This window comes from Anarrhichthys ocellatus, unplaced genomic scaffold (genome assembly GCF_004355925.1).
Source record: "Anarrhichthys ocellatus isolate YVR2014 unplaced genomic scaffold, GSC_Weel_1.0 scaffold65, whole genome shotgun sequence".
NCBI lineage: Eukaryota > Metazoa > Chordata > Actinopteri > Perciformes > Anarhichadidae > Anarrhichthys > Anarrhichthys ocellatus.
In genome coordinates this window covers 1,144,137-1,162,419 of record NW_022280095.1, presented here as the reverse complement: position 1 = coordinate 1,162,419, position 18,283 = coordinate 1,144,137, and the positions used below count along the sequence as shown (strand labels likewise).

The 18,283-nt window shown below is 40.9% G+C and overlaps 2 protein-coding genes across 7 annotated transcripts in view; both read left to right on the top strand.

Moving 5' to 3' along the window:
- The window catches only part of LOC116397293 (T-lymphoma invasion and metastasis-inducing protein 1-like), a 49,325-nt gene extending 37,989 nt beyond the window's left edge, over nucleotides 1-11,336 (top strand). For all 3 annotated transcript variants that reach the window (XM_031872578.1, XM_031872579.1, XM_031872580.1), the window contains 12 exons: nucleotides 3,167-3,391; nucleotides 3,760-3,828; nucleotides 3,966-4,091; nucleotides 4,398-4,506; nucleotides 4,916-5,095; nucleotides 5,229-5,347; nucleotides 5,463-5,571; nucleotides 6,755-6,813; nucleotides 7,241-7,337; nucleotides 8,347-8,434; nucleotides 8,519-8,691; nucleotides 8,801-11,336. In XM_031872578.1, coding sequence (XP_031728438.1) covers nucleotides 3,167-3,391; nucleotides 3,760-3,828; nucleotides 3,966-4,091; nucleotides 4,398-4,506; nucleotides 4,916-5,095; nucleotides 5,229-5,347; nucleotides 5,463-5,571; nucleotides 6,755-6,813; nucleotides 7,241-7,337; nucleotides 8,347-8,434; nucleotides 8,519-8,691; nucleotides 8,801-9,459 — 2,013 coding nt within the window. In that variant the 3' untranslated portion in view covers nucleotides 9,460-11,336. The remainder of the gene's footprint in view (nucleotides 1-3,166; nucleotides 3,392-3,759; nucleotides 3,829-3,965; nucleotides 4,092-4,397; nucleotides 4,507-4,915; nucleotides 5,096-5,228; nucleotides 5,348-5,462; nucleotides 5,572-6,754; nucleotides 6,814-7,240; nucleotides 7,338-8,346; nucleotides 8,435-8,518; nucleotides 8,692-8,800) is intronic.
- Nucleotides 11,337-13,261: 1,925 nt separating this feature from the next.
- Nucleotides 13,262-18,283, top strand: part of grik1a (glutamate receptor, ionotropic, kainate 1a) — a 30,865-nt gene continuing 25,843 nt past the window's right edge. For all 4 annotated transcript variants that reach the window (XM_031872653.1, XM_031872651.1, XM_031872654.1 and 1 more), the window contains exon 1: nucleotides 13,262-13,612. In XM_031872653.1, the coding sequence (XP_031728513.1) occupies nucleotides 13,531-13,612 (82 nt within the window). In that variant the 5' untranslated portion in view covers nucleotides 13,262-13,530. The remainder of the gene's footprint in view (nucleotides 13,613-18,283) is intronic.

The following is an 18,283-nucleotide window of genomic DNA, read 5'->3' as shown; positions in this document are numbered from 1 at the left end:
GAGAGAGAGAGAGAGAGAGAGAGAGAGAGAGAGAGAGAGAGAGAGAGGCCTGTTGTCTTTTCATGCGCTTCCTGTAGTCCTGTGTTTGGCTCTCACCACCCACCACTTCCTCAGCCTCCCCCCCCCTCTCTCCTTTCTCCTCCCCTCTTTGCTTCCATGTCTCGTGGGGATGTGATGTTTGATCTTGTTATTTAATGTTGTATTCTCCGTTGAAGCTGCTCTCGAACACCTGGACAGACGTGACATAGCAACAAGGACAGGACAAGGACATGCAGAGGCAGTAGGGCGATTGAGACAGAGAGACTGATAGGATAGACTCTTTAGGATAAAGTGACATGAGGGTGCTGTTTTTTACTGCAATCTCTTCTATTCAATAAGTGTTTTGACCCATTTGTACAGCTGCAATGGTAATCATTTTACCAGCAATAGTGTTTTGCGGAGCGGTGTGAGAGCTGAATATCGGGTATTGTTTCTTTTACACTTTTTTTTTTATCAGTTTGGCTGGACGTGTTCAACATCCTGCACAGTGTATTAGTTGTACATTTTGGCAGAAGATACTGTAAAAACGATTCCTCCTGGCTCTGAGAGGTATTGAAGGAGGAATGGAAGCTACCTGGACAGGAAAGGCAGGACAGAAAACAAACACCCGACTTCTCCTTGACCTTTTTGTTTGACCTGCCAGCATGTCAGCCTTTAGGAGGAGCGGGAACTCCAGACGCTCGACCGAATCCATCTATGATATGTTACAGCTGGTGAGGTGTGTGTGTGTGTCCTTGTGTTGTGGATATGATCCTGCAGAGCTCAGGGATTTTGTGATGGTACCAACAGTGCCGAGGTTAGAGGTTCAATTCCCATCAGAGCAACCCATTCTAACAACTAATGGAATATTTTTGACTCATCACACACTGTGATAACATGAACTTCAGGGTTCAGACCTTATATCCCCCTGTTTATATTTCAATGGAACGAGTAAAGCATTGTTCATTGTGTCATTAAAAAAGCATCACTGTGCTGCAAATCTAACAATCGGGATGTATTATCACTTGTGCTCAGTTGTTTATCTTAAATTGAATCCGTTTAAATCGGTCTAATTACTGCCGTGTGTCAACATTTATGCTACCAGATCGCAGATTAGAAAGTGACTAGACTGTCAATGTTATTGCTCTTTTGTGTGTGTGTGTGTGTGTGTGTGTGTGTGTGTGTGTGTGTGTGTGTGGGTTTGATCAGTGTTTCGTGCACATTGATCCATGCATCAATTTCTTTTCTGCAATATATATTTTTAACAGGAATTACATATTTAAATGTTGACCTCAACTTAAATAATACATTGTGTGTTTCTGTTTTAAGGAGGAGTTTTAAATTGTCGTCGATGTTCTTGCATGACTCACCATCTGGGAGGGATGCTCACAATGCTGCGTGAATGACTTGGACAGGCTTTATGATAAGCAGGCTAATTTTATTTTACTTGTCTTACATACTTTTGGTTGCTTGTGTGATTGTTGTTGGTATCGTTTTAGTGACGTAAGGAGCTCATCTTGACTTGATGAGGAACTTCCGTACCAGCAAATCGTGTGTGCGTGCGTGCGTGTGTACCCAGCAGTGTTGCAAAACTGGTTTGAATACCACAATGGAAAATTGTGTTTGTCATCGCTGCAGCTTAACAGGCGACCACCCATGAAATCAGCAAAGACAAGCCATGTCTTTCAGCTGACCAGCTGTCTGCAAATCAGTCAGTAGAAACACACCAGCAGGCGCTGTGTGTTTCTTCACGGATTACAATTAATAAACACCTTCACTGACTCCACACAGATGTGGGATGTTTGAGTAGCATACATTTGCAACAGTACTTTTATTAATAAGACTGATGACTGCCGTTTTGAATTGGAAACATACATTTTATCAAACAAAACAATGGCTGAAAATCAGATCCTTGCGTTGTGTTTTCTGCAGATACAGATCACCCGATCAACTGCAATGGCTCACCGTGTCTCACTGAGTCTTAAATATCTCACAAGACAGGGGATTCTTAGTAATTGTCCTGCCTAACCAATTTCTTTAAAGGTTTAGTAAAGGCAAGAATTGGGCGTGTATTGGAGGTCTTAGATAGGAGTCATATTAAATGAAACATGGAACACGAATCTTTCGCAATTAGTGTTCAGTGTGTGGGCTGAGTCAGTCAGTCCTCCACATTTCAAGGAGATTATTTTTTCTAATTGTTATTTTAATGTACTAGTCCTGGCTGAGTGGAGGCAGTGATAAGCTGTCTCTTAACAGACCTGCCTGGACTTGGCCCGCAAACAATCCCATGAAACCACAGATTCATCAAGGTTTCATATAAATCCACTGAGAGAATGGAATATGAGATCTTAAGAAATAGATTATTAGGTTGTATTTACAGACATTGGAAAGGTTTGTAATAGTTTTTGGTGTTTTAGGAATTATTGCTGTATTACTCACAGTGCATTTCAGATTTGCACATCCAGCCTCGCTTTAGATGACGCTCCTATGTCACTTCCTTCGCCTACGCACTGTTGCATCACCTTCGCAGCCTTGGAACTATGAAAGAAACCGTCAAATGTGGACAGAGCCTCTTGATCCCAATTATTCATGTTCTTGCGTGGGTTCCGGTTTGTCATTCTCAAACTGCTGTTGCACCTCAGTATGGAAGAAAATTCATCGAAGCTTTTTCCAGAAGTTGTTGACCCAGTGTTGACCCTCACTTTGCAAAGCATGGTACTGAATAATGAATGTAGGAGTCTTTAGTTTTTAAGAGTAGCAGCAAATCTTAACTGCTATTGGTGTAAAGCCAGAGAGAGGCAGAGGGGAAGAGCCCTCTACTTTTTTCTTTTAAACATTAGGCCCACTACGGTACCAGTTTGGCCTGGCGGGTCTGCACATGCTTGGCATTTATACCTGGGGTGGTGTTATGGGAGGTTTTGCAAGCCTGTACACTATATGTTTTGTGGTGGTGGTGGGGCATATTTTCAAGTTTGGCTGCACCCATTACATGATGACTTATGTTTTTGCTTCTGTTGTATTTCTCTGTCCGCTTAGCTCTACTTTGTATCGTGTCAAAAATGCACTTATGGAAGTCTTCTCTGATATAAAATCCCCCTTTTAGAAATCCTACTGATGAGTGACATGTTCTTTGTCTCTTTCTGTACAGAGCACAGAGCAGGTCACGGCTTTCTGCCGCAGTCTCCATGACATGAATCCCCTGGAGTGCCCCATGTCGTCGTCCTCATCGTCGTCCTCGTCATCCCTCTCCCCGAGCCCTGTGTCAGCTCTACCGCCCACAGCAGGCATTGCCACCCAGAGACAGCTCTCCCACGCAGACAAACTCCGCAAGGTCATCAATGAACTCGTGGAGACAGAGAGGACTTACGTCAAAGTCAGTATAAGCTCTCCTGGAGCGTTAAGACAATCTTTACCAAATCGATACCTAGTGAGTCATATTTGTGTCTATTTGATGGTAACGGACACACAATCTCATATTGTTGCTGGTAAAATTATATTAAACTTTTTGTTTGAGGTGTCATCATCATTGTAATGGGCATGCAGATTAACATGATTTTGGTGTCATGGTGGGTTATGTTCATACCTGTGAGAGATGATTTCTTTTTTTAAATTTAAAATCCTCAGTAAAGACGCCAAATTAAACAGCCTTGCCTTCAAGAGACGCCCACACAAGCTCTTCCCCATTTTTCCTTCAACATCTGATCACAGACTAATCTTGTTCCTATCCCTTGTCTTTTTCAGGACCTGAGATGCCTCATAGAGTGCTACTTGACACCTTTGCAGAAGGAGAGCTTCCTTACACAGGATGAGGTACCTTCTACCTGACCTGTATAATCCAAGAATAAAAAAAACTGTATACGAATTGTTGTAGATGTACATAACCCGAAACACTGACATTGCTCTTGAGGTGGTAACCGTGTCAGAACGATGCTTTGCGTGTGTTGTAGCTGGACGTTTTGTTCGGTAACCTCGGGGAGATGGTGGAGTTCCAGGTGGAGTTTCTCCGGACACTGGAAGATGGGATCAGACTGGTGCCAAATCTGGACAGACTGGAAAGGGTGGAACAGTTTAAGGTAAGGGAACGTTGATCTCATCAATATGTTCATTCTATTTTTAATCCTCTAATAACACTTTCGAGCTACTATTGTTTAGACCTGGCTATGTGGTTTAAGGTGTTTATGCAGTTCTGTAGACATGTTTGCCCTGATGTACATTTTTTTTCTAACTGCTGAGGGCCTCAAACAAAACACATTCACTTGAAACTTCTAGTGGAGTAAAACCTTTGCTAAAAAGTGATTCCATTTACTATGGTGCAGCCTCGATTTATGAGCAAAGATATTTCTATTGAGATGGCATACAATGCTTGTGTGTTTCCACAGAAAGTGCTGTTCTCCTTGGGGGGTTCATTCCTGTATTATGCCGATCGCTTCAAGATCTACAGCGCCTTCTGCGCCAGCCACACCAAGGTCCCCAAGGTCCTGGCTAAAGGTAAAAACATGCACACAAAATCGACTGGCATCAAGCACAGAGCCACCACATGCTCCTCTGGAAGTTGTACAGTAGTTCATTGCTCTCTACCATCAGTGGCATGTGATAGCTGAGGGGCTTATGTAGTACAGGAAGCATGTTGTTTTATTCCCATGCCCTGCAGTATGAAAGGCAAGCTGCAACTAGTATCGGCACACAGTGAGGCATAAACTTGAGACTTACAGCGTTGAGTTGCGAGGCATTTGAAAGAACAGTTGCGTTTTGCATTTACTGCTTTGGTTGCTACTGTCACTTCAAGTTATTTACAGGTACAGAGGCTTCATCTTTTAGATGCAGCTGCCTGTATCAGTTTGTGTTACTTCTCCCTTTTGTACAAAATGAACAAATGCTCATATTTCTGCTCCTCCAGCGAAAACCGACCCAGATTTCAAGGCTTTCTTGGCTGAGAGAAACCCCAGACAGCAACATTCATCCACTCTGGAGTCTTACTTGATCAAACCCATCCAGAGGGTCCTGAAGTACCCGCTGCTGCTAAGGGAGCTCTACTCTCTCACTGACCCTGACAGTGAGGAACACTACCACCTGGACGGTAAGCCATTGTTTTTTTATTATTCACATTTTTAACTGCTGTGAAGCTCCAGACCCATGGAACTGTAATTAATGAAGATGCATTAAATTATGGTAATTGTGATTTGGAGATGATGAATGTTTGTCCAATTCAGTTGCAATGAAGGCCATGAATAAAGTTGCGAGCCACATCAACGAGATGCAAAAGCTTCACGAGGAGTACGGAGCTGTTTTCGACCAGCTCATCAATGACCAGACTGCGGATAAGAAAGAGGTAAACATGATCGTGCACATTTTATTAAAGGCTGGATCTGTTGTGAATCCAATAGATTATCTAATATTTTAAATGAATATTTTACAATCTGTTGAATTACTTCCAAATGTCTCAGGTGGCTGACCTCTCGATGGGGGATCTTTTGCTACATTCTACTGTGGTGTGGATCAACCCTCCAGCCTTTTTGGTCAAGAGCAAAAAGGACCCTGATATGGCTGCTTTTGGTAAGGCTTAATGTGGATTTTGGATTATATTGTAGGATTGATTCTCCTCTACTAGTCTTTCTTATAAAATATTTTTGGGGGGGATTGAAACCTTTTTTTTTTTTCAAAAGTTTCAGCTCTTTAATGGGCATAGACACCTTCTACATAATTACAGCTAGACTGAGGGATTATTTATACATTTAACAGCTTTTATAGATCCACCTAACTATGTATATCCAATGCACTTAAAATTCAACAGCCTGAGAGTAAATCCTAACGTAGCATAATGATGTACCGAAGACATAAAATAAGCTTCTTAAAAGTAGAATATATTGCATTAGTTTTGGTTGCATTGCAGCTCCACTTGATGTACATTTAAGAGTTATAATGGGTCAAAAAAGTTCCACAGTCTTCATTTTTAAGTCAAACTCTTCAAACGATGACATGCAATTTTGCATCTTTTATGTATTTGATTGGTCAACATATTATATAACATTGAAAATCCTGTCACGTCTGCAGGATTTCAAATAGACACATGATCTGCAGAGCGCTCATCCCTGTGTGTTAAATACTAAAACACTGTGATGAGTAAACGAATATGTCCATATACAGTAGATATGCAGTTACCGGTTTCTCTGCAAACAAAAGAGCAATGCCACTGTGTGTCTACTGTTCCCTGCCCTGGAGAAACACTGCATAACGCTTGCAGGCACGCGACACTTCACTGTATCCCACATAATACTGCCATGCATAGTGTGGGACTGGGTGCTATTTCAGACGGTGAGGAAATAGACTTGTTAAAAGGAAAAACCCAGTCGGCCATATAACATATAACATATTTTCTTACTTTTCATGTGAAATGCAGCATGTTAGCTTTTCATTAATGGGATTACTTGAAATTCTCACACACCCAGAACTGTCCTGTGTCTTAAAATTGCACTCTGCTCAGACACTTTTGGCAATGCATATTTCATGTACATGGTATAAGGGCTTTTCCTGGCAAGGCGATGGTGAGTTGCAGAGGTTGCTTTGTTCATGCAATGTCGTGGCTTTTAGTCCATATTGCACCATGTCAGCCTCCACTGACATGGTGCATCAAGCTGCCACTCTAGTAAATCGAGGAATAAAGTGTCTATTTTGATGTCTGCGATGAATGAAAGCAGACCCTCCTAATGGTTTCCATCTTTCCTTTGCCCTCATTTAGTTTTCAAAACAGCAGTTGTATTTGTGTACAAAGACAGCTCCAAGCACAGGAAAAAGATCGTAAGTACTATTTTTTTTTTTTGTTTTTTTCCCCATTTTCTGTTGATGAATCCAGTCAGAGAACCACTTTGTTGTTGGATGTACTGTGGGGATTTGGGGCTCTGGGCTTTCTCTTAAGTGGTTTTCTTTTAAATTGCTTTTTGTTTTGGGTGGCACATTGAGAATACGAAGGAATTAAGGTTAATGTCTTTCATCATGGGACAATAGACTGAATTGAATGAGGGTAGTTTTTGGCAATTGAATAGACTGAAGAGACTTTATATGCACACTGCTGCTATTCCCCTTGTACACTACAATAAAGTACAGTATGGTGGATGGTGTGTCTGTTAAACCAACCTTGTGTCATTGCACTCTTCTGCTCTCTGCTGTCATCTTGATGTATTGCAGCGGTTATGTATTGGATATCCAACCAGTCCGTCTTTTTCAGGTTGGATCTCACCGTGCGTCTGTGATTGATGACAAAGATCCTTTCCGTTTCCGTCACATGATCGCAACAGACTCGCTCCAAATCCGTGCCCTTGCAAGTACGTCTATTTAAATACAGTAACGTGCAGAAAATGTCATTTTCTAATCTTGCATCACCATTCCTCATTAAGTAGTGGTTGTTTTTTTGCCCCAACTTAGTAGACTTGTATTAAAAGAAAATTGATTTAGGTAGCCATACAAGAAAGAAGTTAAATGCAGGAGCCAACTCACTGATACTGGTTTTTCTTGTGACTATCCGTGACTAAAGAGCTCCAACATAATTGGAATAGATCATCTGTACGATCAAATCCCATTAGCAAAACATTTGAATTATACGGTCTTTAGTCAAAGTTATGAATTGGACAAGAGTTGAAATGTTTAGACGAAGCTCTTTGAGGCGCCATGTGGAGACTTTAATTTGTCTAGCCTGGGAAGCATAGATCTCATAATTGATATTGTCATTCATCCAGAATACAAGTCTGTTCAGTGGGGAAACTTGTGCGGTGATTTTTGCACGTGCTACAGATGGTGCTTTTTAATAAATACATGAATGTATTACACATTATTCTTTGATATTAATCAAAGTTAATATGTCCTCACAAGGGCAACACTGGACTTTACAAATAGTATCTTGCTTGTGCCTGAACTAGATTATTGCTTCTTTCCCCAACAGATTAATTTATAACTTGAGCATATTGTTCTTTAGGAAAAAATGTTTTCAGCATTTCTATTTTGAAGGCACAGTAACAGATAATTTGCATGTAAGGGAGTATGTCATCCAAACCAGAGAGGATGATTCTGATGACTTCTTATTTTCTGACGGTGGCAACAAAGGCTCTGGAGTCAGTGTTGCTGGTTTTCTTTCGCACAAAATATATGATAACCTTTGTAAGCAAAACAAATGGATACCTAGCAATATGTCTGCATGCAATCTTCCTCACATCTCTGTTCTAGATGAACCTTAAATCATTGTTTTAATCTGCCAAATGGCCTATTGTATAAGAGGGAAGAAATTGATGACCTAAATTAACTGAATGAATGTAGATGACATCTCTATTTTCCTCTCAGACTCTGAGGGTACAGTGGCGTGTGAGATAGTTCACACCAGATCTGAATCTGAAGGAAGACCAGAGAGAACCTTCCAGTTGTGCTGCAGGTATTACTTTTTTTCTTTTTCAAAAACTGTACACATGTATTGAAATCATGTGAACAAAACATTTTCTTTTGGTCTAATCTGCAGTTCTCCAGATAGTAAGAAGGACTTCCTGAAAGCAGTACACTCCATCCTTAGGGACAAGCAGCGCCGGCAGTTTCTTAATACAGAGACTCTGCCACCCAACCAGCAGTACGTTCCATTTGGGGGCAAACGTCTGTGTGCCCTAAAAGGAATGCGGTCCGCCATGAACCGAGCAGGTGACAAAGCTTAACTATAGCTTCTAGTTCACGGGACAACAAGGGCCTACAATGTTTGTACAAGACATTAACAAGACGGTTTCTTTTATCTTTCTTTCTGCCTGTTTAGCATCACCTCCATCACGAACGCTGTCCCGCAGGAAACTAGTGAGGAACCGCTTCACCATCGACACCGACCTGGTTTTCCATGGCAACAAAGACGGCAACGATTCGGACACGTCCCACCAGTCTTCTTACCCGCCTCTGTCCCAGCATGCTCTTCCTCAATCCAACAAACCTCAAGGAGAGGACACGGACCGTTGGGTGGAGGAGCAGTTTGACCTGGCTTGCTATGACGAACGGGGTGTGGGCATCGACGTGGGGCAGATGAAGGAGACGGACATTTTGAGCGACGACGATGAGTACTGCGAGTCTGTCCGAGCCGCTTCGGCAGAGCCGACCGACCTGGAGGGGAGGATGGAGGGACTCGACCTTCGGGTCGCAGAGGTGAGGAGCCGCAACCTGAACGGACGAGTGGAGTCTGAAAGTGAGATAATGCTGAGTGTCATGCAGGAGGAGGAAGTTGATCGAATAAAACATGGTGATGATTCAGGCTTGTTGGACTCCTTCACCTCTTGTGGTGTCTCTCTGTCTCGCTGTGCAACCCCGAATCTAAAGCTTGCCCCCTTGAAGCAGTGTGCTGTGGGGGGGGCCACAAATAAAGACCACGATGTCATCTGGGTGCGGCGGGACGACTTTGCCAACGGGTGCAACAGTGACGTCTTCTGATTGGGAATTGTAGAAAGCGAGATGAAGAAAAAGAGACAAAGGGTGGCTTCTTCCACTTTTTACATAAAGTAGGAGGGCAAGAAAATGGGGGAGAGATTAGTTACAAGCTTTAAATATGTAGAATTTGGAGGTATTTGTGTACAGAAGGTATTAAACCTCAGCCAGTTTTCCCTGTATCACTACACAACCCTCCTCTTCCCACCTAACCTGCATCTGCGTTGTACTGACAATCCTAAAGTACTGAAACACAGCGAGTATAAGGAAAAGTAAAATGTACTCATCCCAAACTACTTAAAAGTGAAGCCAAAACAATACATGGTCCTTACTGTTTTAGACGTACACCCAGGTAATACACACACCTGTGGAATTGTATGTGAACATATGAACACAACAGCACTGCATGTGCACGCAAGTACACAAGTAAGTGTGTGTATGTACACTGTAAGTATACATACATAAACTACACAGACTCTATAGGCAGCTACTGTACTGTGCACCCATTGTACTGAAGAGGCATCACTGATCTGTGGTCTTGTGGCTAAAATGTCTATTTTTCAACACAGGAATGTGGGTGTTATATTTTTCTGACTCAGAAACTGTGTTTGTATTTTGAAGGGCTGTGTGTTACTGAACTTCTCTTCAGGGGCTTTTGGCTTAATGACTGCTGTGTAAGAAGATGGCGAGAAGATATAACTAGCTTTATTGTGCTTTTTATTGTTTTAACTTAATATCAGCTGCACATTGGTGTATAGTCAGGAGTACAAAGGAGTGCCGTTAACCTCTTCTATGAAATATTTTGATGCTCACTTTTGTCTCCTAGGATATTCTTGTACAAGGTAGTATACAAATGTATTTAATTATTGCCTTTTTACTGTATTTTTTAATGTTTACACCACACTCGGCTGCCCAGTGTTCCAAACCACCTTTTGTGTGTTTGGTGCCAGAAACAGGCTTGAGAGAGCCAACGCTTGTGCCCTTCACATGACTATCCAGTCTCTAATATAGTTCCTCCAATAACACTCCGTTGTTATTTTGGTAACTAATGGATTTGATCAATGTCCTTAATATACTGCATCCATTCTTGCCCGAGAGGCCATGATCTCATCATGCCCCGTATTCTTGAATATGCCATACCTTGAATCCTTAAAATAGCATAATTCCTCCAACAATCCTGTTTTACTTGACTTTTTTTCTTTGTTTTGAAAGGAGGTATTCAATAGAACCATGTTAGTGACTGCACTGCAACTCCATAGAGAAGTTCAATCATGCAGTTGACCTGTCATCCTCTGACCGATTCAGACGACATCATCTTCTCTCTCTCTCCAGCTCCTTTTGACCTTTTGTCATGTCAAGAAGCATCACAACCACGGACAAGCTGGCTGAGACTTTACATCCATGACATTTGACGCCAATCCTTACTATATTTCCACTTTCCCCCTTCTGCATTTCTTCCCTGTTTCCAACAGGCTGTGCTGTTTCACTATGTCGTCACAACAACACCCTGATCGCAGAGCTCGACACCATCATGCACACCTTAATGGATGTATTGAACATGCACTTAATACCCAAATGTGAGGGGGGGGGGGAGAGAATCTGATAGCTACTCTGATTCAGAGTGTGAGGTGATTGGAGGGAAATAATACACTTTGGATGTTCTTATTATTGTCTTTTTATTATGATGCTGGTTTCTTAGAATTTAGCTTTCTGGGTGATGATGCCCATTATGGACGCTCAGACTGTGAGACACAATCACCTGGCCTTGGAGGCAAATCCTGTGAGAACCCCTTTGACTCCTCCCTTTGTACTTTTAAAACTGTGTTCGTACATAAAACTGTGGAGTATTATCATTTTTGTTTAAAATAAATTTTCTAAATTTAGTTTTGTGTGATGGTGCTAATTATTTTTCATTTTATTCACGTGACTGATGCCAAAGGGCTGCTTTCCCTCTCCTACAACACTGATGCAGAGAGAACCCACTTTTCTCCTTCAAAGGAAAGATAACGTTCAGTTGATCCAATAAAAATGAGAGATGCCAGATGATTTTGCAGATTCAATTGCTGTCTTAAATTGTATTTTGTTGAATTCCAGGTATTGCATATTTTGATGGATAACTGAACAAATATTATGAAAGTAGCGGCAGTTGAAACTTTAAAAGGAAGTGGTTTGATTTAGTAAAGCTGCTGCATGATATAAAATAAAATGCATCACATATACATTTCAAAGTAATTTAGACACAAACAATGCAGTAAAGTAAGACATTTCCTTGAAATTAAATGTGGCTCACCAGAATGGGCCAATAATGTTTGAAGAAAATTCTCTGTTTTAAAATGTATTTTTTCAATGTGAAGTAGTCCTCATTTTGCAGCTCAAGCAGACATTTACATGCACGGTATTTACCAGATGCGCTACAGGGAGAGAATTCTGCTCAGTATTTGTATCAGGCAAGTTTGGCGTTCAGGCTGTAGCCCAAGGACTCCTTCTGGAGAGGCTGGATGGTCATTTTCTGAGTTAATTAATTTTGTCCATAGGCTGTTTGTCAGGTTGAAGTTGGCAGGGTTTTTTTTTTCACCTCACTCTGGCTGCCAGCTTTGAGAGAGTTTACAAACATTGTGATAACCAAAATGTCAGTTCTGACGTAATGCAGAATTTGCTTGAGGAGAGCAGGACTGTGAGATGGCGGGCACCTGGAATCTTTGCCTTTTTCAAATGTCACATCACAGAACAGTGTAGAGTTGGCCAGCTTTAGAAATCCAGCAGTGACTAGATGTTTTATGCTACTCCAATAACAAAATAATACTAAAAAATATAGTATTTAGTCAGTTCTATAAAGATGATTAAATATGTTCATGTTTGAAGGTGGATGTTAAAGCACATCAGGTGACTCTTTTATTTAAAATACATTCCCATGTCCTGTTATTTGAGGATGGGAAGGCATCCAGTGACCCAGTCTGATAAAGACCTTGCTTGTCTGCAGTGAGATAATCTGGCATCTGCCCTGTAACCTGAAGATTATTCTCTCCTCATCAGGACCGGTGGAGAGAGCCGCTGCTAATCCATCTGCTCCTTAATCCCAACCGAATGGAGCAAAACTATCCAGAGATAACCAGAATTAGACCACGGCTACATTCAGTGTAAAAGCTGGTCTATCAAACAAAAAATGAAGATACCTATTTTTTAGGGAATATAGAGAAAACGCATTACTTGATTTAGTACATTTCTAAATAGATGACTAAATAGATTCTTTCTACTAATGGTGCAAATCTTTATTCAATAAAGTCAAAATAAGGTGTTTGGTTATGCAATGAAGGACAGCTTTAGCCTAAGTAGGCTACATATATGCAACATGAGCTTATACTTTTAGGGTCAGAGGTTACCTACAGGGTAGGTCAGAAGTAAGACTGATATTTGTCATGTCAAAATGTAAATACCAAGCTCTTCTGTTTCTCTTCTGGGCTTTTACTTCAAGGATAAAAAATGCACTTATAGGAAATCATTTTCTTCATAATGTTTCCCTATGCAGGAGATGTGTTTGGCTGTTGGATTTCAATAAAAAACTTCAAAAATTAATTTTTAAGAGTCCCTCATTTAAATTTTCCCCATCAAAATAAAAGTTGTTAAGCATCCAAATAAAGTACAAAGTGTGACGACCAACCCTGTTCTTCTCCGCTACATAAATATATATATTTTTATTTTGAAAAGGCGTACCGGAAATCAATTACATTTTGGCGTCCGTGGCACAGATCCGCGCGCTCCCACTCTCCCCAGCTCTTGCCTCAGTAGTGAGTAAAAGTGGACGCGCTTACTCTGCCTCGCTGTTTCTTCGCCGCCAGTTGTTGTTCAGAAGATGTGACTCGGATTGATTTTGTGCAGGAAAGTTGGATCCACGTAACTGGTAGTCGTCATTCTTTCGTTTATCTGGTGCGACGGGGTGATGCAGAGTGCAAAGGATCGAATTGGGAATACAACTTGTGCTGCGCGCTGGCATGGCGCGTCAGGTGTTCCAGCGCTTGCATAGAGGCCGTTTCTTTCTGTCATGGTGTCAATACCCGCGGTGAGTTCGCCTGGAGCACTATGGAGGACAGAAAGAGACTTTTCTTCTATCTTCTCCTTGCGGCGCAGCTCTGTCTGAGCTCAACACAAGTCCTCAGAGTCGGTAAGCGCAACAGCTGTTTACGCACGGTGTTGTTGCCGTGTCTGAATTGAACCAAGCGTTCTGTATATGAATTGTTCCATTTTCTACCAGAATTAGGAGAGCATCTGTCAATACATCCTATTCCAAGTATTTGCCCGTGCAAATACAGATGTTGTGACCTTAAAATTTTTTTTTTAAATTTATTGATTATAATAATGTGTAGAAGATCCCTCTGTGCTGATACATTAAACACTCACTATGATTAATTCATAATCTTGAAGTCTTGAGTCTGGCTGGTGATCATCATTTTATCAAAATTTCTTAAAAATGCCATCAATGAAGGGAAAGTTTTTCTTTATTATGACTGGAATTCTGTCTCAACTTTGAGCTTTGCTATCGGAGGGTTTGTCTGATTGATTTAAATAATTTAAATTTCAATCTAATTTCAAGTTGCATTATACAGAAGTCTACAGACACCCAGACAAAGAAAAAGCTGACAGTAATAGATTATTGATTCCTCCCTGAAGACTCCTCTGGCCTCCGACACTCCTGCTGGGGCATTTTCATTCAAAATGCATTCCCCAGCTGATCTTTACAAACGGATGAAACCTATCCATCCCTGAGATGGATGTAGTGCAGCAGGCGAGGGCGGTGTAATCATCAGTCCTGCTATCATCTGGCGTGTTGTTAAGAGGAGTGAGGGAACTTTACCTGGACTTGATTAGGCTGGAGGAGGCTGGTGAACGCTGTGGGCTGTGTTCATTATCCAAGGGTGTCATTTTCAGGCTCTGAATCACACCAGAGTCCAACTGTGAAATGTGGACATAATTGACTGAATAAATTGAGAATTGGTGTCACTGCGACCTGTTCCGAACTAGAGGAGGTATAGAGGAGGTTCACATGCAGTACTAGTCCTTGATCAGATATACAGCAACAATTTATGCAGACTATATTGAGATAGTTACAAATGCAAGGCCTTTTTTATCTTATTTTTTTTACACTAGAAACCATGGTTTTGCATTTTTACCATATAGTCTATAATGTTTGCCAATCCCCAATAAGGCATCTGATAATGAAGGTGCAGTAACATACTGTATATCAACAACTAAATGAAGCCATTATGACCTTAAATAATTTGAGGTTCTGGGTTGTGAGCCGACATTTAGTTGAAATATCCCTCCGTTGGTGCCTTAACAGAGTAGCTTGCCATTTTTGGATTGGAGGATTAGGAGGACGATGTCTATGTAGGGTTTTTGATCAAATTGAAGATTATTTTCATACATATACTACTTGTACTTAATACTAGTTAGTTGCGTCTGATAGGATTTTTCCACAAAAAAGGTTCAATCCTCTAATTAAGAGCTACCCTTTCTCCCTCACTGAAAAATCCAGATGTGCAAACGTTTTAAAAGTTCTAACTGCTGGACACAAGATACAACTTCACTGAATGTCTCTGCGTTTGTGCACAAAGTATCCACATCACACAACAAACTAGTTGTAATGTTCCGAATCCTGCTTAGTACGTACAAGTTTAACTCGGATTTAAGTAGAGCTCAAAGAAACGCAACAAACTGCACATACATCATTCTGCACAGTGAACCAAGTGAAGCAGCAATAAATAAAACACATCTTGAGTGGAGGGGGACTTTAAAGAGCTTGCTGAAAGGACAAAGGGTCACTTTGAATTACATAATATATTCACCAGCTCACAACTAGTCAACCCAACATATTTTGTAACATAAGCACATAACTGCATGTTTGCTTCTTGCTGATTTAAAAAGCTACAGTTGAAAGATTGTGGTAAAAGATTAATCAAGACATTAACAACATCAAACATATCTTGATGTTTCTGTATTGCAATTGATTGTCAGTTATCAGCTGACATACTGTATAAATCAATATATGTAATATCTGTGATCACTTAAAATTCTGTGTTTTTTGTAAACTGGTATTCAGGAAAAATATTTTTTCGACCCACAATATAAGAATTGTATTATAGGTTGCATATCTTTAAATACATCTTGATGGACGCTCGCCTGTCGATCTCGTTTTAGTATGAGCAGCATTTGTTCATTTTATCTGGTCCACAGTTGCACATGCAGCGTGTTTCTGATCAGGAGTTTAGCTCTGGGTCACACATTAATATTCAGGACCATTCAAGACCAATAAGTTCAGCTTTGATGGTTCAGCTCAACGCAAGTCCAGAAATTCCCACAACTCTTAAAGACTTAGTGTCTGTGTGTGCACGTGCATTCATGCAGGTGTGTGTGTGAGTGTGTAAGAGAGTGAGAGAAATCTCAGACGTCTGGCTCCAGGTTTCACTTTATGTCAAATGGCAGTTAAGGTGGAGCTGTAACCTGCATTTATTACGAGGGTCGCCTTCTTAATATTATTCATTAGTTCCTTTCTCTCCAACAACTGGCCGTTAGGAAAACTAATCCGCCGCCAAATTGCCGGGAGTTTTTTTTTTGGAAAGTTGGCCTCACTTCTGTTGAAGATATACACACAGATATTCTGTGGAGTTGGCTGCCTCAGTAGCGTGATCGTTCATCACGCTGGCTTTTGGTTGTGAGAGAGGAGAGGGAGCTGTAGTTTGTCATGGGATTGCATTGATAACACAGGTATCAATTTGTACGTATCGATCCTGAGGCTTTTCTTGTGACGTGCAGATCGAGTTCAGGCTGGTGAGAAAAACAGTCACGTCTATGCCCCTTTTTCTTGTCTGATTTAGTGGCACATAACAAATGATTTTGGAACCTACGAGAGACTCAACCTGAAAGGAAGCTGTGTTTCTTTTGCCAGCCTGATTGCAACTGCAACACACACTGCTTTCGTTGTACAAGCAGCTAGTAATCCCCTTTTTTTTGGTGAAAATGGTCAAGTTGTTAAATAGTAAGCTGAGATAATTCTGTCAAAATGCTACAATTGAGGATAATTATCGTGTGCTGAATAGCATTGGCTTAGACTTCTGGACCAAAAGCATCATATGTTCTAGACTTTTTACAACAATGATTGTCCTTGTACATCGCTCTCACAAATTGAAGTGCAAACTGATAGTGATGTAGGACATGTTGGCTTTCAGATACTTCCGCTAGCCTTTTTTGGTGCCCTTGCAGTCATTTTATATTTCCGTCTGTCTCTCTTTTTTCTGTTTTTCGCCTCCGACATCCCTGATTGCATTTTTGCCTTGTTTGCCCATATGTGCGTCTCCCTTGATTTGTTGTCGGGAACAAAACGTTTCCCTTGTGTTTTCTCAGCCAGGGTGCGGTGAAAATTCTGTCATTCCGTTTGACACCTGAGACAACTTTTTTTCCCCCACCCTCCCAGAAGCATTTCCTCCTGCCTGGATCCAAAGTGCACGTCCATGTTTTCAGAGAGACACAGATGGCAGGAGTTCTTGTCACTGTCAGCAAAAAGGAGAACTCTCTTGTCCGGTGATCTTCCAGTACTGTTAGAATGATCCACATTTCTTCTATCTCAAGTACTAGGAGACAGTTTGATGTGTCCTCCACTGAAATGTAGAGCTAAATAAAAGATGACTCAACTACAGCATACTTTTTGGTTGATCACCTTCTGGAGGTTAAACAGATGAAGAAGAAATCCCCCCCCCCCCCAAAAAAAAACAACCTTGGTTCCCTCCCTTTTGTTCAAAGTGTGAAAGTCAGTGGAACTAATTAGGAATATAAAGCCTACATGCAAATTGACCTTATTAACACTTAATCATCCACTAATCATTCCATTGTCAATCAGTAATGTGTCAATCCAGCATAAAAGGGCTGTGGCAGTCAATCAGTTAATGATGAAAAAGTGATGTGAGACAACATCAACAAGGTCTTGTACTGTGGCAGGATGTTAAATGTCTCAGTAATCTCTATGCAAATAGCAGGTTAGCACAAGTTGTTATCTGTCAGTCAAAAAGTGGTTGTTATTAAAAAATGACAAAATACAGAATTTTGCAGTGGTGCACTTCACTAAAACACAAAACTGTGACGTCCTCAGTCCGTCTCTTGACTGTAACTGTGTGATGTTAGTTTTCTCCTTTCTGTATCACTGCTACCCCATCTCTTTTGAAACTTCTAATTAAAAAGAAATACTGTAAAACATTGTTAAATAACACAAATCTTACACAAACAATCACCACTGAGGTAAATGGAAAATAAACTTTGATTTTATGTTTATTGCACTCGTCCTCAATTTGACCATAATGAGCCGTCCTATGTTCTACGCGGCTTTAGTGCATCTTGAGTGTGCTTATATTTTTATGCAAATTAATTCCACCTGCAGTGCAAACTCCAAAGGCATGTTAAAAGGCATTTACGGAGTCCTGTGGGGCCTCTGAAACTTTTAGCACCCATTTATACTGTCTGATAGGCCATTATGCTGCGTGTTCCTACGGCGAATTATTCCTCATTATTTTGGTAGCTGAATGAAAGCTTTTAGTGCTCAGAGGTACATTAATTCATTTGCATGGGGAAAAAAACCACCTTGCTTAAAAGAAAAATGCCATTTTTATGATTGCAGCAGTCACAACCCACAGTCACGTTCAAGCTGCTCAGCATGAAGGGATGACACATGACTAATGTAAAACATCATTATTTGTAATTAAATAGTGAAGTGGCGGATGGATGGGGTGAGATTTTCCATTCACACACACACACACACACACACACACACACACACACACACACACAC